Here is a 21833-nt window from a genome sequence, read left to right as displayed (position 1 = left end):
TCATCCACACACACACACACATACTCACACACACACACACAGACACCAGAGAAAATGAAGACAGACACAGATAACTTCAATGAATTCAGTTTTATAAATCAAAAAACACACATGGTAGTTAGTTTATTTCACTGCAGTTACTGTACAGTCAACACAAAATCATAAAGGTTAGTATAAATAAATAAAGGTTCAAATTAACATGATATCATGTATTGAGTTACACCATTGGAGCAGTTCCAGAGATGTTAATGGTGATGTTTATGTGAAAAAAATGCCATTATCTTTTTGATTACACAAGAGCAATTATATCCAACTTGGTTTTCCTTACGGTGAGAGCAACAGTCGGCGTGGCAACAGATGAAGGGAGACAGCATCATCAATCAGCTGTCAGCACCACTAATTAGGGAGTTAAATCTTCAAGTCTATTCTTAGCCCGTGCTCTCTTCACAGTAACAGAGCTGAGCAACAGACAGCTGATCGGTTTAATGCTTGATTGCAAACATTTAGAAAGCAGCCGAACAGCCATTCATGAAATTAGGAAGTCTTATTATCTGGGTTTGAATATTTTAAATAGTTTTTCTAAGGATTAGCCACATGGGTGTTCAAATATCTACATCACATACACTATATTTGACGATATTTATTTGTGCAAATTTCAAAAAGATTCTTAAGGAAAAGTGACTCAGATTCAATTAATGTGTCAGCTTGAAAAACACAATTTAAATGGTGCCATAATTAAAGCAGATTAAGCTCACAGTGAAAGGCAAAGATCAGCCAAGACCCCTACTTCCGTACTCTACTACTGATATTATTGTATACAGTATGTATATTAAATCAGATATCAAACATATTTTATTTCTGCTTCTAATGATGGTGTTCTTTATAACACATGGGCACTAAGAATAAAAATGTTGAAATCTATACCTAAATCCAACGAAGACGAAGTTGAAGTAACATCAGATAAAGGTTTAATATTCACCATTAGTCACTACTGAGCCGATTTCTACCATTTTATAGCAGGATTACAACAACAACAACAAGGTAAGAGGAGGAGACAGACTGAGGGCTATCGATTATCGATTTCAGTTTGTCTTTGGCATTATGCTTTTGCACAGTAATTTAAGATCATGAACAGAATTTTTTTTCTTTAACTGGTATTGCAGGTAATCAAACAAACATTAACTCTAGTGTCTAAGGACAGAGGGTGTCGATTGTACAGACAGACAGACAGATGGAAGTCTTTTGATTCATTGAGTTTCAGATTAAAAGGTATAATACCTGCACAATTTTACCTCATCACAAAGTTAATCACAAATTCAATTTTTAGAAAAGAAAAGCTTCCAGTGCTGAAAGCATCTGGTGAGGACAACCATAAAGTTAGGATGCCTTTGGATTAAGGATGGATTATAACATATGAGGGAATATGAGGTGGTTCCAAATTGAAACCAGAGATTATATAGATAATTAAATGGATAAATACAGTATATTACTGGTAGGTGGTATTTTAGATTTTTCCTGTGCACTTTGAAGATTTATTGTACGTGTTGGTAAAAAAATGTTTGAATTTCAAACATAGTGGTAGTTACTAGCTTTGCTTTCATTTTCCCATTAGATTAGGGTCATGTTAGGTTGATGATCTAAAGAAACAGGGACGCTGTTTCTGCAAAGAAAATGTTTCAGTCCTGTGAGTATGCTGTGAAATTCTTTTCACGTCCATCGTATTAGGATCGAGGCATAAAAAGAGACGGATATCTCAAAACTTAATCTAATAAAACCAAAACTATCTGCATTGCTTGATACTTCTGCAGTAGAGATTCTTTTTTTTGTAATCGCTATCTTAATGCTTTTATATACAGTGGATGCAGAGGAAGTCTGTTCTAGTCTATTTCCAGCCTGCGGTTTCCATAGAAGATGATGTAGCATCAGCATCAGCATTTGCACAGTTAATCCATCGACAAACAGTTAACCATATGAAGAACAGGCCCGTTTCAGTTCTGTTTCCAGAGATTAGTTGAACTGAATCAGTACATCATATTAACCCGTGTGTCAGGAGAAAAAGAAGAGTCAGTTCAGTCTAGGCGACGTGGGTGTAGAGATGTCGTAGGAACTCTCCTCCGGTGGTTGTGTCTCCGGGAAAAACTGCCTGGCAGAAGTCACAAACATGAGACTGCAGCGCCACATCTGACATCAGCACCCCGCCAGACAGCTGCTGATGTGCTTCATCCAGGGAGAGACTGTCTGTCACGGGCAGCTAACACAAAGAGAGAGGAGTTTGTCAGGAAGAACATTAAAAAAACATAGAGAAGAACTTGAGAACTGTGATTTTTAGCCAGTTAAGGCGCCTACCCCCGCTGAGTGCAGAGTCCTGTTTCTACCAGGTTGCCCTGCTTGCCTTGGATTTGATGATAAGTGTTTTTGCTCAACTTTCCCATCATCATTTCTCTGATGGGCCACATTCATGCAGAGCTTGGACATATCTTCAGTGAGGAGATCAGAGAAAGTCCCCACATTTGCTGCAGGGTTGTGTGCCATCTTTGGCTTTTCATGGGGATATACGGGGATTTTCTGGGTGCACTGGACAGGGATGGACATCAAGTCGCTCAACTCTCCATTAGGAACAGTGGCACCTGCAGACAGACAGTTTTAAATGTGTTGAAGGTGAATCATGAGTGACACCTATTTATGAGAGTAGGTTTGAGGTTTTATGTGCACCTTGCTGTTTCTGCAGGGCTTTTGTGAGTTGATGCAACAGGGCTGCCTGTCTCAGGCAAAGTGCCCTCAGGCGAAGAAACTCCTGGTACAGTTCACTGTACGCTTCCTCCATCTCACCAACTCACTGACCTGCAGCTGGTAAATATCACAGGGGAGATTACACAGTACATTTTTAAATATACCCAAACAGAGGAGGGACACATTTAAAGGAGAAGTTTGTGTAAATACACTTATTTGCTGTCTTGCTGAGAGTTAGATGAGAAGAACGATACCACTCTCGTTTATGTTGGCTAAATATGAGGCTATGACCAGCAGCCGATTATCTTAGCTTAACATAAAGACCAGAAACAGGGGCAAACAGCTAACATAGCTCTGTCTGTCTAAAACTGGTACCTCTAAAGCTCACAAATGAACACTTTACATCTTTTTTGTTTATTTTTTTCAAACACTAAAGTGTAAAAATGGCAAATTGCTTTTTTATGGCAAGGTTAAGTGCTGCCTGGAATACAATTCATGCAAGTTTGTGTAAGTTTTTTATTATAGAAGGAAAAGGTTGCTAACAAAAAATAAATCCACATGACCTCAGTGTCAGCGTGGTCTCTGCAAGAGGGGATTTTGGCAGCAAAACACTACAATTTCTTTACTTGTAAGGGGAAATACGTGCAGAGAAGTCGTCTCTTGGTCTTGATTTCTTTGTTCTGGATCTCTGTGGTAAAATAATACCTTCCTCTAACATACAGGACATTTTCATGTATATCAGTATTGTTTTACTTACCCCTCATAAACTTGTCCGTTGCTGCTCCAAGAATTAGTTTCCTATCAGTTGGGTTCAAGGTCTTCTCCTGCCGAGCCTCCTCCATCTCAAATGGGCTTCCTGTTATTGTTAAGGAATCAGAGGCTGTCTCAGCATTTACATCCAGACTCAAAGCCTCTTCACAACCACAACAACAAATTTGTGACTGTGATGGTCCATTCTTCAGGTGAGACCTTACCATCTAAAGCCATGATAAGTCTGTTTCTTCCCGGATGTGCCACTGGAAATTATGTCTAACTCATGTAAATCAGTAACTGTGTTTGGAAATGTTAAAGATAAGGAAGTTGCTCTTAAAAACAGGGAAGTGAAACCCCTTCAGTACAAAAGGGAAGCTCGCAATCTCTCAGTTTGACTGTTACAGTCTGAGTCTGAGTACAGAGAGTCTGCAGAATATCATCAACTCAAAAGAGGAAAGAGCCAGACTTTAACGTGATAAAACAGCTAAGCCACCGTCTCTGGTGGTGATTGTTGTTTGGTCAACTCTGATAGATCCAAATTAATCCAGAGGAGTGTCTGCAGGAGCGCTCACACATTTGTCTTCAACACATTTGACCCTGACTGTGTCAGACGGGAAAGCTATAGAAGTTACTGCCTTCAGATTAGCCGTGAACTGTGTCAAAGGTATTCAGAGATGACAAAGACAAACTCTCTGTGTTGTGTGTGGATGTCTGTGGTTCTCTGTGGAAGTGCACTAACATGTCGACCCTGTTAGGGTTGGCGGTTATATGATAAATTAATCCAATGCGTCATCATCAGTGGCAGAAGGCGTGTTTGAGGTAGCAATAATGAAAAACACAAGTGAAATTCTTGCATTCAAAAGAAAGAAATCAGTCAGTGTTTTATCAATATGCATCATACTATTGCATTCATTATTACTCATGCATTGTTGTGTACAAAGCATTTAATGTAGAAGTCCGTTGAAGAGGAGCTATTTTTAACTACTTAATATTCAATTGTATTCTTTTATTTCCGTCTGAAATGCAGTGCTGTACAAGACTGAAGTCACACACAATTGAAATATAAAGAAAAGTAGAGCAAAAGTATCTTAAAATCATATTTAAGTCGCCTACAGTACTTGAGTAAATTTACTTGATTACCTCACAGGACTGTTTATCATAATATGCTGAGTTCTTCAACTCCGTCCTACCCGTGTAAAGTAACAGATTTGCAACAAAATACATACTTACATACATATAAATACTTACATTTTGATACAATTTGCAGTGATTGTTTTCAGTCTCATGTCACAGAAATGATTTCATGTCTCCAGAAGGCATCCATCAAATCCCGGATAATCTCTGTCCGATCTGTGTTAAACTGCTTCTTCTTCAACAACACTAAGACTACAACAGACTTTTATTTCAGCTTCTAAAAGCTGAGCTTTACTAGCCTTCCTCCAACCTAACATGGATCACAGTTGTGTAATCTGCTCTGTAATGAGGAAATGAAGTCACTTTAACTTGCAAAACTCAAACTGAAACTCATCTGGTTTTCTGTCATTGTTTCCCCACTGTGAGGCAGCATTTTGTGAGAATACTTTCTCTCCTGTGAATACAGTCAAATTAAGTTTACTTACATTTCAAGTGTATCGATCATTCCCAGCAGGAAGTGCAGACGGATGTGTAATGAAACCTTTCCTGGCAGGACAGATCCACTTTTTACTATCATGATGTCATTCTCCCAAGCTGTTGAGTTCACCTGCGTCAAACAAGTAAATCAAACTTCCTGTTTAACAGGGCTGTCTTCAAAGTAATGGCTCTGTTTTGCTGAGACATGCACAAAGTCTTATAAAGTGTTCAAAGAGACCTTAAGCGAACGGAACAATGTACGGTATGGACAGCTGGATAAATCACCACAACCAGAAACTGTTTAATTAATTATCAGTTAGCCTTTTTGTTTGTTTTTAATGGTAAGATGCCAGACATTGGAAAGAAAGTCTGCTTAATAATTTGGATTTTTACAATTTTATTCATACAATTGACTCTTCAGGAAATGTTATTTCTCTTTATGAAGGTATGAATGTCTTTTCACACACAATGGTAGGAAAAAGATCTGTTTGAAAAATACTGAACTCTTTATTTGATTTGATTATTTGTGTAGCCAAATGGCTCACAATTTTTAATATATTGTACCTAAAAATACAGGAATCATCCTGTAAAATCCATGTGTAAGTTTCAATTGTAGAGTGTTAACCTCAGTTTGGTCACTGCAGTAAAACAGGCAAAAATTATATATTAAATAAAAGATTATGAAACAAATTTCAAAGTTAAGAGTGAAAGTAAATTATCTTCAGTTTTCCTTACCAACATTATCATGCTTAAAAGCAGGCATTTTTCAGAAATGTGTAATACAGCAACCATGTCAATCATAGTCATTAAAAACTATATCAATGATTATTATATAAAGTTTGATATATGTCTATCTGAAGACATATTAACTGTGTAACCCTTCTGGTTTATCATGTAAGGCCTGTCATGCTGTCAAATACAGAGAAATATGCATATATACAGATAGCAGCACATGACTCTGTTAACTGCACAGCTACAGGCCACATGTGTGCACCAATTTATGCAATAATTAAGATGTTTTACATATTATGCATCCCCAGCAGACAGCAAAAGCTGATTTCAGAGGATTTCAGTGCTCAAACTTCATGTATCTATACAGTAACAAGACATCAGTAAACTGTGTTCACCTAAACCTCGTCTTTGTGATGAGTGGTGGTGCAGTCATGGCTGGAGAATCCAGCTTTCTTTGGACAAAGCAATCTCTTGTTTTTGGATTTTGGTGTTAAAACTGCAGCACAACAAGCTGCAATCATCAACATATAATCACATTATAAAGTTAATATGGTGAGCATTTTAAACAGTTGTCATATCAAGTATACGGAGCAACATTAGCAATTAGTATTTGGATTTCAATATTCTCTCTCCTTTTAGCTTTTGTTGTGTCCTTCACCACATCTTGAAAAAATATCTTTAGTCTCTTTAGCTGCTAAAAGCTCCACTGTGTATCAAATCGCTAACTTTATCTGTCTGCTGTTTGGTCTTTAGCAGGAAGTGTACAGTGGGTCTTTGGAGCTTTTTTATTGAAGACAGCTGCCTGCTGCCTCTGAAAACGAAGTTGATGAGAGTGAACCAAAACAGTAAAACTGCGGTCTGGAAAACTGAAACAATGAGCTGAAAGACACTAAAATGCTCCATAGAGCCGAGTCATTCTCTGTTGGTTCTTTACCAAGTGTGACCTCCTTCCCATATTTGATCCATTGTTATGTAATAAAAAATAATAATAACTAGAAGAGTGCAGCTCTCCACCATGTCTATACAGTCAAGATGGTGGCGATGATGACAAAAACAGGGATTTTTTTTATCTTGTATCATGCCTAACTATAATGGATTATAATATATCCGGTATGGAATTAATCTGTAGATGCTCCAGTTCAAAATGAGATTAGTTTTCTATGGCTGTCAGTTTTTGAGCCTCAACAAAGGCCAAAATGTGGCCTGCAACAGACTAGGAAAGCTTTGTTTTTAGCCTAGCTGATCGCCAGAAATGCCTTTTGCTTTGGCGTAATGAATTTTGTAAAATGACAAGGACTGCTGAAAAGACGAACGTGTAAACTTTACAATAGAAATAGGTAAAAAAAAATGTATATATATTTTTTTAAATAGTGAATCACTGCAACTATGAGAGGTCCTTGTGCATGCAGTCATAAATGTGCACAAAAAATGTTAGGCTGATGGGTCCAGTAGTATGAGAGATTAGGTGCGGACAGATGCACACACAGACACATGCACACACACATGACCAAATGTATGATCTCCCCCTGGCTTACGCCTGGCGGAGATAATAAATATTGTTTATAGCTACTTTAAGGTTTGTGTGTGTGTGTGTGTGTGTGTGTGTGTGTGTGGCCTTTTGGGTGTTCAGTCATGTGTTGAATGTGGCTGATATTGATTTAAAAATAGGCCTACATTAAGGCAGCAGAGTCCTGTGGTTTTGGAGACTACCTTCCATGCCATCCATCCACTTACAAGGAGCTGCATACTTTGCCCTCCATGTCAACCCCTGACAGCTGACTTCACAGCCAGCACCTTGTGATCCTAGCAGGGTGCCAGTGGCCTCTACTTCAGACAAGTTATGTAACCCTGCGTGAGGGATATGGGCAGCCTTCAACTCTCTGATCCTTCGGGACTCATGTCTTTGTCATGTTGCCCCTCCAAGAGGATCTATTTATGTTGTTGCCTTGTCTTATGGATGAAAAACAGCAGTTAATGTATATTTGCTTTGTTATTTCGTTGTGTTGTCTGCTTGCTGACCTGGTTACGTCAAGTTTGAGCTGCAAAGATTTTCACCATATATATTTGCGGTATCTTTCTACGTGTCAACTAAGGTCTATTTATGTGGCAGATTAACGGAATAGTTTGGCATTTTAGGAACTTTTAAGTCTCTGCTGGTTGCCTGGCAACCTTACACTTGTAAAAACACAACTTAATTTTAACATTTTGTGTACAGATTAAAAAAACAAAATATAACTTGTTAAATAGTAAAATACTGAGGTCGGCTGGTAGGCGATTCCCCCCTGCTTCCGGTCTTTATGTTAAGCTAAGCTAACTAGCTGCTAACTCTAGCTTTATATTTACAATACAGATGTTAGAGTGGTGTCCGTTTTCTAATTTAACTCTTAGCTAGAAAACAAATTAGCTTGTTTCCCAAAATGTTACACTATTCCTTTAAAGGGGACATATGCTTTTTCTAGTTTTCTGTTATTTATATACTGTATTGTGTATGTAATTTAGAAGTTGACATTTCGAGTAAAGAATGAGAAAAAGTAGTGAAATCCTACTACTATAGTTTCATGATTTATAGACGTAGCCTCTGCATCTAGCAGATGTCTGCTGAGGGGCAGCATCCGAAAGCTGACCAATCAGAACAGAGAGAGCTCCTCAGGAGGGGTCTTAAAGAGACAGGAGCTAAAAAGGCCTGTTTGAACTGAGCGGCTGTGTAAAGGGTCAGTATGAATTAAATAAGGAGTTTTTTTTAACAGTAAATCATGCAAAAAATATTCCAGCAGAGCCACAGAACAAAAATAAAAGACCTGTAAATGTGCCCAATGTGACCTTTAATTAGTGATACTCACTCACTGTTGATCATTACTGTATATTTATTAGCTTTATTAGCTCTTGTACAGTGTGCTGTATTAATGATAAAACAACCCAGGAGTGAGAATAAGAGGAAGACGCTAATTAAGATAATACAGACTCACATCTTTTTTCTGGCTAAAATAAGCTGACAACAACAGAAAACATCAATAAATGTTCAAAACCCTCCTCATACTCCTTCTCTGCACTGTGTGAAAGCCTCTACGTTAATTCCTATTTTTAACAGCTCCTCATGTTTCCAAGGACGTGTGATGCTTTATCACTTCCAAAGCTCCCTTAAGATGTTACATATGTTCAAAGAATTTTATTTCTTGTAATGGTGTACAAATCTGGTGGAAACACAATAAACATTAACAGTTAAAGATCTGCATCATGTGTATTTTTAGCTGAGTGGGTTAATTTTTGATTGATGTAGTTATTTGCATGTGTGTTTTCCCTTTGAGCAGCCGCCTTCGCTAGTGTGTTTGCTGGTTTGCACCATGTGTTTTCTCTGACCTTGAACCCCTCCCTCCTCACGCACACACACACACACACACACACACACACACATACACGCACACACCCTGCCCACCAACTCCCGGCCATCACTTTACACTTGATCCCTGTGTTGGGGCTTTCTGAAGTGTGTGCGTGCGTGCATGTGTGTGTGTGTGTGTGTGTGTGTGTGTGTGTGTGTGTGTGTGTGTGTGTGTGTGTGTGGGCTTTGCTGTGAATAACTTCCAGACATGCAGCCAGGAACTGTCATCTGCCAGTGCAACACTATCCGTCCTGTCAATCTTGTTTTATAATTGTAACATTCTCATGTTCTCCGGCTGAGCAGAGAGAAGTTTCCAACATAGTGAGACAGACGGACACACACGGAAACACAGAATGTAATTTTTTCATTGCTCACTGTGATTCTGTCTTTGCAGCATCTTCAATTCTTTAAAGCTTTAGCGTTATAGTACACCTTTTACAGTTCGTAATATTTTTTTAAATGCAATTCTGTTTATATTCACAGATTCAGCCTTTTTGCCTTACCTGTGTTGCTCCATACATGTTTTTGTATATCTAACAGGTTAGCAGAAGTGATGTTCATCATAATTCAACAGGCACAATGTGAATATATCAAACATGCTCTAATTAAAACTGTATTAGTACATTGTGAGGGCTCTTTTTCACTGCAGTGTTTTCTCTTTTTATGGCTGATAAGCACAAATATAAGCAAAAGAAGTGCTGCTTCTAGGAATGTCCCAAACTCTTAACACCTATTTTGCATAAAATATAACAAAATATACATTTTTTTTCGAGTAGTTCAAGCATATTAGACTAAGAGCCAAATTACAAACTTTCCTGTTTATGTTACGTCTCTCTTCCAAAAGACTATAATCATGATTTTAGGGTTATCAGCTGTAGCAAGACATCAGTGTTTCAAATGCAGCCCTGAGTGGCCAGTCAATTAAGTTTCTACCCAAGGACACAACAACAACAGCCATTTAATGTCCACACGGTGCAAACAGGTTCCTAGCGTCCCTTCCTCTCACACACTTGAGAATGATAATTCACTTATGAATTTAATCCTGCGGGGACTTAAAAGAGCTTAAGACAGTGATGTGGAGCGTACAGTTATCACGGAGATGGCAGTGACGTCTGCCAACTCATTTATCACCAGACTCTCTTAGCGAGGGAGACCAGATCCAATTACAGAGGTTTCTATGGGCTCAACAATGGCCTGCTATAAATACACTCACAGAGGGTTTTCCACACTCAACACTCAACAACACACCCACACACACACTGGGACAGTTGTACAGATACACACTATGTGTACAAATGAATGTGTGTTTGGATGAGAATGGGATACGCTGTGTTCATCACGTCATCATTTCTACCTGAAATTATAGTGCCAACTTCCTTTTGTCTTTATCTGAAGCACAGGGAGCAATTCATCACTGTGTTGAGATGCTCTGGAAAATAAAGAAGATGAATATCTGTGCACCTGTGTGTAGGTGTGTGTGTGTGTATAACATGGTATAGAGGAGCAGGAAGAGTGGGGGAAGAAACACAGAAGCCCCCGCAAAACAAAACAGCTTCATAAAGTTATTTACAGCTCGGTCCATCAATAATAGACAGGTGCAGCATCCTCACAAACAAACCTATTAGCTTTCCTCTCACTAGGAACAATATTCTCTCCAGCAATCAGCTGCTCTCGCCCTCTGTTGCGCCTCAGTTTTCAGCAACACACTTACACTCTGGCAACACTATATACACTCAGATTCTTTATTGAAGTATAAGTAGCATTACCACAGCGTAAGTCTTGGATTCAAAATATTACTTGTTTGCATGTATAAACAGTAAAATATACTTAAAGTATCCAAAGTTAAATAGTCATTATGCAGACAAAAGCCCCTGTAGCTGTAATTATGAGTTAGTAGGATTAGGTTATTAGACATAACCCTAATAACTCATTAAATTCTCAGATGATACTTTCATCTTAGGTTTAATGAAGAAGACCAGCAACATTTCAGAGTATTATTTAGAAATACAAAGATGGTGGAGCATGGTGTAATGATAACCACCTGGTCTTGAATGTTAAAAAGACAGAGGAGATGGTGTTTGACCCTAGAGGAGACCACGGGCATGTGGGTGGTCATCCCCGATGAAACCATCTCACAGATCCCCTCGTACAAATACCTTGGTGTTTTTATTGATAGTTCGCTGACTACACTTCTTGCAGCGACTCAGAGTTCAACGTGTTGATCAGAAGTTCATGGAAGTCTTTTATCAGGTGGTCTTTGAGAGCCTAATTAGATATGGCGTCACAGCTCAGTTTGGTAAACTCTCTGTGAAATTGAAGTCCAAACTAGTCCGACTCATGCATGCTGCATTGAACAGGTGTAAGACAGCATCCATCCCTGCAGTCTACCCAGGCTGTTCTGAGGCAAACCAACAAGATAATAACCGACCCACCCAGGTGCTACACTGAGCTCCAGCTACTGCCATCAGGGAGGAGGTTTAGAGCACCTCGCTGTTGATTGAATAGATTGAAAAACTCTTTTATCCCTACTTCAATAAAAATTATAAATGGTGGCACATGAGATAAGGATGGAATTGGTATAAAAACCAACAGAGCTTTATTTTTTTTTAACTTATCTATTCATGATTGACTGTTTTCCAGTTGTAGTACCTTTCTGTACATTTTTCTGTACTAGAGGTTTCTATCTATTTAACATCAGTGTATGTTTTTTCTGTCTTTATTACTCTATGTTTCATTATTCTTTTGTATGTTTCATGTTCCCTGCAGCTGTCTTATCCTGTCTATTTGATCTATATATGCATTTTATTTTAGAAAGCTCATCACTTGTTTTTGTGTAAAATGTTATTCTGCAAATCAACTAAAAACTATAGCTGTCAAATAAATAAAATAAAAAAGTACAAAATGTGCCTCTCAATGGGAGTAAAGTAGAAAAGTAACCTCGAAATAACCTCAAGATGCAATAATCTTGAAACACTTTATGTGAGAGAGTTAATTTGCTGTACTGTAATGACATAGCAAATATATCACTGTGCTATATGTTCCGTAGTTCAAAGTGTAAAACATGAAGATCAGCATGTTTGGGCTACAAATCATTATGACAAATGAGCCACATATTACTTGGTCAGAACATAATGTATCATGTGTTCGGGGTGTAAGGCTACAGTTTGTTCTTGAATGCAGAGTGTTGCATGTCAATGCCGAGGTCAAAAGTTAAGAGGCCAATGGCGAGTCCAGATGGTACATTTCCACTTTTGGAAAAAGAAGGTGCCAGGAAACACCGCCAGTGCAAACATGACATATATTGACAGGGGGAATGTATTTTGAGTTTGGATTGGAGCAGTGTGAAAGGGCAAAGTGTCTGACCTGACGTGGGTATGTGACTATAAAGACTGAAAATCACAATGAAAGTCATGAGTGATTATCACAGTAGAAACAGCTTTGATCAGATTAAAAAACATTCAGTAACAAACACTGGAACTCTGAGCTGCTGCATTCACTTAATTCCTGCTTATGCAATGGTACTCGTCTGCTTTTCACATTACATCTGACTTGGGCAGCACGCTTGCCATTTTGTAACATAATGAACATCTCAATGCAAGCTTGTTTTCGTATTGCCTCCTCCTCTTTTCTACCCTTGTCCCTTTTTTCCACTCTGTGTGCCAACACCAAAATCCAGATGACCGGAACGTGGTGTACAGTAGGATCAGGTGTCGAGCAGTTGAATGCAGTCGCTGCTGCAGTCTGCTGTGGCTGAGAGTGGCACGGTGTCGTCTTCCTCTGGTCAGGGGGTTGTTGCCAGCGTTAACGCCATGTGTGACAAAACAACAGGGACTCAGTGAAAAGGAGACGAAGGACTTTTGTTGTCCTGTTTCAATGCTGTATTCTGTCATTTGTCTTCTGTTCTGTACACACAACATCTAGTGTACGTCTGTCTGTCCTGGGCGAGGAATCCCTCCTCTGTTGCTCTTCCTGGGGTTTCTTCTACCCTCCCTCACCCCCCCCATTAAAGGGTTTTTTAGGGAGTTTTTCTATATTCGAATCAAGGCTCCAAGGACAGAGGATGTTGTGTTGCTGTACAGATTGTAAAGTCCCCTGAGGCAAATTTGTGATTTGTGATCTTGGGCTATACCAATAAAATTGACTTGACTCATCACATCATTAATATGTAACAAGCTCTCAATGCAGTTCACTTTATAAAATTGAACCTTCTCCCAGTGGATAAAAGGGTGGTGCAAATTACGATGAGTATTTCCCACAAGACTGTGTACAAATCTGCACCTCCCTACCTTTTCAACCATTTTAATTCTAGTAAAAAAAAACAACCACTCCCACCACACTAGAAGCAGTCTAACAAATATTATTTCTATGGATTTAAAACATGTTTTGGGAAAAATACATTTTTATCTACAGTTTCATGTCAGTGGAACAAGCTGCCTAACTCGCTCAAGCTAAACCCAGTTGAGAGAGGTTTTAAATCAGATCTCAAGAGATGGTTGTTAAATAATTTGTAGATGTACAAATGCTTGATGTCTGTTTGGGCTATTTAAGTCTAATGTCATTCTTGCTTGACACTCTCTAATTCAGTCTGCCATCTTGTACTGCAATAGAGGACCACAATGAAAATAAGCCCTAGAGCTTTTTTGAGTATTTTAATCCTCGACAATTTTAAAAATCTTATATGGAGTCTTTCTTTGTGAGCAGCCTGTCATGTATGTTTTAAATTTTGTGAAATCTATCTATCTATCTATCTATCTATCTATCTATCTATCTATCTATCTATCTATCTATCTATCTATCTATCTATCTCTTGAAAGTAATTCTATATTTTTCAACAAATCTGAAAACAACAAAGAACTGATTCAACACGCTTCTATATCAGGTTCTGTGAGGCTGTGTTTACACACAGCGGTGTTTTGAGGCAAAAACATGGAAAGTCAGGGGATCACCAAAGTTATTACAGTTCATCATGTGTGTCTGTATCAAATGTCGAGGCAATCCATGAAATTGTTGTTGAGATATTTTAGTCTGGACCTACCAACCAACTGACCGACAGACCAACATTGCTATCATAAGAGCCGATTAAAGCCTCTGGCCTGCAGACACATCAAAGAGCCACACTGTTGCACTGAGTACTCACTAGCACAATAAATCCACTGCTGAAAATAGTCCCCACGAGATTCACCATTTACTCCTGTTTGTGTAACTAAAGTGCCCAGCTATTGTAGGAATTAGCCTTCATGGGATTTGTTGAAAATAACAAAAAATATAGATTATCTCCAGACTTTTCCTTTAAAGATTTTTGTAAGTCAATTGTTTCAAGCACAGAATACAAAATATTTGGGTTTTGCACCAGGACTCCAAGAAATAAAGATGTGATGTTATATTTCATCTCACATTATTTGATGTTAATTTTAAAAAGTAATAACGGCAAAGCAAGGGTGAAAAAAAAACAGGGAAACTCTCCTGACGATGGTTTCCTAACCTACAGAAAATATACACTCCATTTCCTCACATGTAAATGAAAGCAGCCAGAGGTGTATTTTCAAAAAATTTATTATCAAATATTCTCTGTCTTTGAATACTTCTGCACCATGTTACGAAAGCCCTGGCGGTATGTTCAAAGTCCACACAGACGTCCCAAACAAAACGCGTACACTAGGAGAAAGAAGGATTCCTCATACGGTTTGAACACTGTCTGAAGTGCTCTTAGCTGCTCATCTTGTCATCACATCCCACTGTGATTTCTTAAGATATTTCTGTAGTTCATTTTGAGATGAAAATACAAAAAAAAGAAAAAAATCACATATAAAAAACTGCACAGTTCAGAAGAATGTGGAAGACAGTAGCAGAGTCTTTTACAAGCACACAGCTTCAAAACGCATGAAGGGTGATGTATTTGAATATGTAACAGCCGAAGGCGAGAAATGAGTGCATGTCAAACATGAAATGTCTGCTTATGCGTGTGACTTTTCAAGCATTTTGGGATTTTTCATGCAAATTGTTGAATGGGTATAGACTGTAGCATCTAATTGTGGATACAAGGAGACTCTGAAATCTGTTTTGACTTAATTTAACCTTAAACGGGACGGCCGTACTGCAGGTATTAATTTCCCTGCCTCAGTAACATGTGAACAGGCCACCTGTCATCACTTGATGCCCTTTCAGTTTAGCCGTATGAAGTGTGTGTCCAAGTATTGTGTGCTCTTTGTCAAACTGTACTGACACTCGCATGCCTCAGGCACTTCATATCAAAAGCTGGCACAGACCTGAAATCATGGTGACAGTGAATTTGATTTTTTTTTTCCTCATGTCTGTAAGAAATTGGGCTCGCTGTACGTGATATTTGGAATGAAAATTCACTTAGTGTCACTTAATATGGTTCAAGGATTGAGGTTTGATAAAAGGCACTTTCACTTCATTTCACTTTTCATTCAGCAAGTCTCTTTTTGTTCTTAGAAGTTGTGTCAACAGAAACGCTGCCAGAATCAGTTTTTTTTAAGGTGTTGAAAATGGCAGCACAAGAGTTATGGCAGAACATTTTGTTTAGCTTAAGGCAATAAGGTTTGTAAGTGATAGTATCAAAATCAAGAGTAAAATTTGGTCCAAGACCTTCCACAGGAGCACGATTAGGACTACAACTATCATTTTGTGATATAAAGAAATCAGTAAATATTTCCCTTTTGAAAACTATGATTCCACAGTTCTTTTGAACAAACAGGAAAGGTGAGGCTGTCTGTCATCGCGTACTAATTATTCTACCATCTCAGCTTCTTAGTGGGATCAAAAAGCAATTTTGAATGTGCTTTTTAAGAGATTAGTGTGTTTCTTTCATTTTAGCTGAGTATGTAACACTGCGTCGGATCTAGCCAACGTTCTGTGTCTTTTCAGTTGCATAGCAGGACAACATTCACACATCTAGCACAGCAATAAAGTCATTTTACAAATGCACACAAAAAATATATATAAACTATGTCCTGAACTTTTAATACCACTTCAGCTTTGTCTATGACAAGTTTCAATGAGCTGAAGTGAATCTTTATGGTACCATATTCCATTTAGGTACCATATTCCATTTTTAAACTTAATGTTAGAAAAATAATGGTCAGCTGGTCTTTTGAACAGTCAGACATTTGTCAGCACGCAGGTCATGTGATAGAAGGAGGAGGTGAGGCAGACAAGTTCAGCAGTAGAGTTCAACGATGAAAACCTCACGTTAGGTGCTTTGCACCTCCTTTTGTGTCTATCATTTTTACAATAACACATTTGTGTTCATTTCTTTTCAGAATGGGAGGGTATCCATAAAGATTTTCTCCACAATCGGTGGAGGGGGGACCAGGTCCTCCAGTTTCAGGTAGAAGATACGTTGTAGGCCTTGTGTGCAGAGAGTCCTCAGTTCGGGGAGTTTACCCAGAAGACGAGAAAGATAGCTGGGCTGGGTCCGGCTTGGTTCTGATCTGTTTCCACTCACATGTTCCCTTAAACAAGTGATGAGGTGGCTCTGGAAGTCCTCGACACGTTTGGGCTCTTTGAGGCCGTGGCGATCTAGGTGCAAAAAGTGTTACCATGAGAAACGCTGTCTTACAAATAACTGTAAAAATCAAATGTAAACAGCAAACACAAGGTCTCACCGGTGATGATGACGAGCGCTGCAAGGCAGGCAAACAAGGAGATGTCTAACTTCATGCGGTGAAGGCTCTGAGAGAAATCCATAATGGAGTCAATCCAGTCACCAAAACTGCGAACACACTGCTTTCGGTGGAGGACTACGCCGTTGCAGAAGATCAGCTTGCTCTTCTCTGGATTTGACCTGCAGAGTTTCAAGCCATGAGTACAATAAACATACTAGAACATGCACGTAAGTCTCATGAAATAACAGTTGACATGGCATGTTTTAACCATAAAGTAAGCCAACCTGTACGCCAGTCGGAGGATGAAGAGCTCAACGAAGGCAGATTCAAGGAGCAGCTCCTGGTCCTCTGTGCAGAAGTCTGTGAATCCTGGGATGGCTTCGGCCCAGATTTTTATCACGTCTAAAGAGCCAGTCAGCAGGTCATAGAACTGCTGAATATCACCAACATCCTCCTTCTCTGACAGGTTGTCCACCGTCTCCTGATACTAAGGAGGAAGAGGAGGGTCAACACTACAGGAAAGACTCTGTTGCTTTCGTTTTACATCCTCTGTTGTGTAACAAATCCAATCAAAGTGCAAATGAGCCTCTATTTACCTTGGAGTAGTCAAGCTTTTCAATTGTTGGGTTTGAGTCTAAATGCGCCCTGACAAGAGAGGCTATGATGTTGACGCTGGGGGTTGTGGACGAGGCTTCGGCCACAGTCTTGGGTTTGGAGGGCAGACGGCCGCGGCGACCTTTGAGGCTGTCTGTGCGTACAACTAAGACAGGGAGAGAGGAGAGAAAGGGGAGAGGAAGACTTAAAGCACACGTTTGTGACTCTCACATGGCTGTCGCTGCACCCCAGACTTTAAAAAACAACTGCTGTATCCATTTCAGTTTCCCGTTTTCTGCAGCTGGCACTGTAAATCTCTGGTTACATACTGTATGTCTGTCATTCCTAGCTTTGGTTTGTCATTACAAACCCTGTTTTCCCGTCATCGTATATTAGTCACTGAAAGCTTTAAGAGAGTCTGACATTGCATTACCTTCTTTGACCATTCCCACTGCAAGACATTTCTGGAAACGACAGAACTGGCACCGGTTTCTCCTCCTCTTGTCCACTGGACAGTCTTTATTGGCGAGGCACACATACTTTGCATTTTTCTGTACAGTTCGCTGTCAAACAGGGAAAAAATTAAATTACTATGGCTTTATAATGCCATACACATGTGACTTTGTAAATGATAGAAATATGACAGTTATAATCTTTTTTACATGAGGCTTCTCCTGTTCTGCACATGCGTTTCTATCAGGCCTCTCCAGAAGAAAAACACACATCAATATCCATCAATAGCCAATAACCACTAGTGCATTACAGGCAAATACTCAATATGAATGTCCTATTTAATATGAATAACTTATGTAAAATAGCCCAATCGATACTGGATTTTTGAGGCTGAAACTGATATTTGAGAGTTTAAAAAACCCAATTATGATACCAATATATATGTGCTAAATCAACCTATATGTCACTGATTTATTTGTCGGTCTCCACTCACACAGATTTAACCTGCAAAATGCTCTTCAGCTCGTTACCTTGAAGAAACCTTTGCAGCCCTCACAGGTGCGGACTCCATAGTGCTGGCAGGATGCGTTGTCACCACAAACTGCACAGCGACCCTCACTGGATCCCGGGTTGTGAGTTTTAGGAGACGTCATAGCCCCATCCACTATCCTGGGGCTCTCCAGAGGCCCTTGCTCCAGGGACATGGGGGGACAGTGAAGTGAAGAGACGTGCTGCTGAGGAGACAGGAAGAAAGGGTCGTCCTGGCCTGGCTGAGCATCCTGATGCTGCCCCAGGGGAGAGTGCTGCTCCGGTGTGGGGCTGAAGGTGAAAAAAGAGAGCTGCTGTGCCATAGCGGCTTTATCGGCCACAGATGGTGGGGGGGCTGAGGTGTAAGGGCTGAAAGGGGAATCCCACACAGGTGCAGGCTGGGCCTGAAAGCCTGGCGTTGGTGGAGAAGCAGTGGCATACACTGGGCTGCCATAGTAGTCAGAGCCACATGACGACAGCGTCTCATCAAGGCAGCTGAGAGCGAAGGAGCCCGGGTAACAGCCATACACCTGGAGGTCATCCAGCTTGAAGGCTTGGTTCTGCATCTGAGAGCTTTCGGCTACCGCAGCATGGCTGAATGAAACCGTAGAGGCCGGAGGAGAGGTGGTAATCTTGCAGGAATAAGCATCAAACTCTCCCATGTAGCCATTTCCCACCAAGGTGTTGATGCTGGGCAATGAAGATGTAGACAGCTGGTCATTTTGGCCACTGATGTCCATCACCAGTTTGGCACTGAGGTCAGGATTCAAGAACTCAGAGCTGAAGTAGGTGTCATGGGGCAGGGATGCATACTGGGTTTGTACACAGGGCATTGCTAGGACAGACAACAGGAACAATTACATCTGGTGAAACTAAATCCCAGTATTTGTAGTAAGATGAACATTATGTACTAAATAAGCAAAGAAAATGTCTTAATTATTCAAAAAAAAAGGTTAAATATATGCAAATTGTATGCAAACTACTGTCACACTTACAAATTTTGTATTTTAAAATCAATATAACGTATCGTAATCAATATAACCTAACAGTCACTTTTATATAGCTAAGAGCTACAAGTGTGATTTTTATGGTAACTATTTCAAAAAAGAAGTGAGTTAAATCACTGACGATAACTGAGGCTGATAAGTAATTGAGTGTTTATAGTCATGGCAATAAAGTACACGTGTCCTGGTTAATTAGATATTGCTCAAGTCATTTAGGTCAGATTTTTTTAATCCTCCCTGTAATCATCCAAAACAGTAGCCTACATTGACACCTTGGATGTTACAGTCTCATTTCCTCTACGTGCCATTTCTCTAGCTTCAGGTCCTATCAGTCGTCTTTAGAAAACGCAGAGGCCGGTCTGGTGCAGCAGTCAGATGCTGTCAGATATTGTGTTACTGGCTGTTAATGCTCTGAAAACCTCCTTTAGAGGAGGTGGAGGACAACCATCTTTCACAGGGACGGTACCAGGGAGTGTTGCAGATTGTATTTCAGGCAGGGCTGAACGCCAGCTGAAATGGGAAAGGTGGCAAAGCCTGTTTATGTGTGTGCGTGCATGTGTGTGTGTGTGTGTGTGTGTTTGTGTGTGTGTGTGTGTGTGTATGGCTGGGTGAATGGGGCGTGTATCCACAAGCGCTAACTTCCTCTCTTTATTGGGTTTTTCATTACAAAAATGAGAATATCTGATCATCAGCAAATTGTTAAACTATTCTCTTAAATTTATGGGCGGAAAACACTGCTGAGGTGTCCAACAGGAGTTTTATGTCCTATAAATATACTCTACTGTATTGTATATGTTTGCTCATATAGCAAAGGTGAATTTACACATAAAACACACAACATTTAAAGTGCTAAAGGTGAAAACCTGCTGACATTAGCCCTAAATCTCATATTTTATTGTAAAGTAATTGTGAAATTTTCAGCAAAGTACTCATAGCACAGTTGCATCAGTGATATCATTAATATCAAAAGTCACTCTAAAGATTACACTGGCAAATTTCCTCTAATCACAGAACATAATGTACTTCAACACTTAATCATCACATAACAAGAACTACAGTTTCCCTCAGTTTATTAGGTACATCTAGCCAAACCTAAAGCAGTCTGATACAACGTCCCTGCAATAAATCACACCTTCATAAATATTCAGTTTCTGTTTACACTGTTTTAGAGAGGTGTTGATATGGTTTCATGGTCTTCTCAGAGGCTGTTTTCCATGGTGTTGTGGTGTGTTTCTAATATTTTTTTTCCAAAACTCATATATCAGTAGGCTATATCAGTGAGGGTAGACGAGTTGGATCAACATCTCACTGAAACACTTTTTACAAAAACTGATCATGAAAGTATTGTTTTATTTGCAGGGCTGTTGTATTAGCCTGCATTAGTTTCAGCTAGGTGTGATTAATACACGTGTAACTGAGTGTATAGCATTGACTTCTACCTACAGAGGCGTTTCTAAACATTATTTTTCATTAAACTATCAAATTAATTTCAGTATAAGGTTGCAAATATGGAATTGCTGTCTCGGCAGTCCTATCAGTCATTACCTACTACTATAGAAATAGTTATTATGGAGCATACATACCTAATATAAGCATGAATATGGCAAACTGAGTAATAAAACACAAAAAACATGCAAAAGAACATCACTTTCACTCACCTGGTTCATGTAAATATCCGGATTTTGAAGCTTTTCATTTATTCCAAACGAATGAAACAGATGCATGTCACCTCTGCCAGCAGCTGCCGGCATACACACTCATTCAAACACACTCACACATACACACACTGGGTCAGATCCGCGCAGACGGCTGCACACACTTTTTATTTTGGCTGCGTCGACAACAAGGCGGGCCGATGCCCATATATGGTGAAAGGGCGGTGGAACGTTCCGGAGCGCGGGCCAATCAGCGACGGGTTCGACGCAGACGTTCTTCCGTGTGACGCACGCACGGGATTCCATTGACGCAAGAGCCGGGGGAGCGTGCGTTCTAAATATAAGCCGACAGCGGCTCTCACGTGGGGCTATTACTGGATGAAAAGTGCTAAAAATAGCCGCAGTTTGGAGGTGCAGAGGTGTTTATGACTGGAAATGTAGATATTACAGACGTTTACAACAGGCAGGTGTGACAGACCAGGAAAAAGAAACAGGCGATTTTTGTTTTCATAGTAGATGTAGACAAAAATAACAAGAAACAAAACATGAACCATCTGGCATTTCCCAGCTAAACTCTGGGAGGATAATAACACACATATCCATTCACCATCTACATTTAAAACACTTTTATGATTTCATATTTTTATGCAAGCTTCTAATCACATGATCTTCATGATTTATTATCTTCCAACTGAGCACATATTATTTTTTATAATGAGCCTCCCCTAAACAGTTGAAATAGATGTGTCTCCATTAAACAAAAAGA

General features: G+C 39.6%; 2 protein-coding genes across 4 annotated transcripts; both read right to left on the bottom strand.

Annotated features, from left to right (window-relative positions):
- Positions 1-653: 653 nt before the first annotated feature.
- Positions 654-5211, bottom strand: zgc:113184 (uncharacterized protein LOC553745 homolog). Of its 3 annotated transcripts, none has more exons than XM_044349717.1 (5): positions 5103-5211; positions 3488-3586; positions 2713-2847; positions 2347-2627; positions 654-2251 (listed from the first exon to the last, which is right to left on the bottom strand). In XM_044349717.1, exons 3-5 carry the CDS (start codon positions 2822-2824, stop codon positions 2075-2077), a joined length of 570 nt encoding a protein of 189 aa, XP_044205652.1. In that variant the 5' UTR covers positions 2825-2847; positions 3488-3586; positions 5103-5211; the 3' UTR covers positions 654-2074. The 3 variants fall into 3 exon arrangements, with proteins under 3 accessions (XP_044205652.1, XP_044205651.1, XP_044205653.1); XM_044349716.1 differs by lacking the exon at positions 5103-5211 and adding an exon at positions 4732-5092; XM_044349718.1 differs by lacking the exon at positions 5103-5211 and adding an exon at positions 3705-4719.
- Positions 5212-14742: 9531 nt separating this feature from the next.
- LOC122981028 (probable nuclear hormone receptor HR38) lies at positions 14743-21235 on the bottom strand. Its single transcript, XM_044349520.1, has 7 exons — positions 21071-21235; positions 18411-19243; positions 17861-17990; positions 17430-17593; positions 17118-17320; positions 16834-17012; positions 14743-16747 (listed from the first exon to the last, which is right to left on the bottom strand). The coding sequence occupies exons 2-7, from the start codon at positions 19239-19241 to the stop codon at positions 16485-16487; spliced, it is 1770 nt and encodes a 589-aa protein (XP_044205455.1). The 5' UTR covers positions 19242-19243; positions 21071-21235; the 3' UTR covers positions 14743-16484.
- Positions 21236-21833: the final 598 nt, after the last annotated feature.

The sequence above is a fragment of the Thunnus albacares genome, chromosome 4 (genome assembly GCF_914725855.1).
Source record: "Thunnus albacares chromosome 4, fThuAlb1.1, whole genome shotgun sequence".
In the NCBI taxonomy this organism is placed as follows: domain Eukaryota; kingdom Metazoa; phylum Chordata; class Actinopteri; order Scombriformes; family Scombridae; genus Thunnus; species Thunnus albacares.
This window is presented reverse-complemented; position numbering and strand designations above follow the sequence as displayed.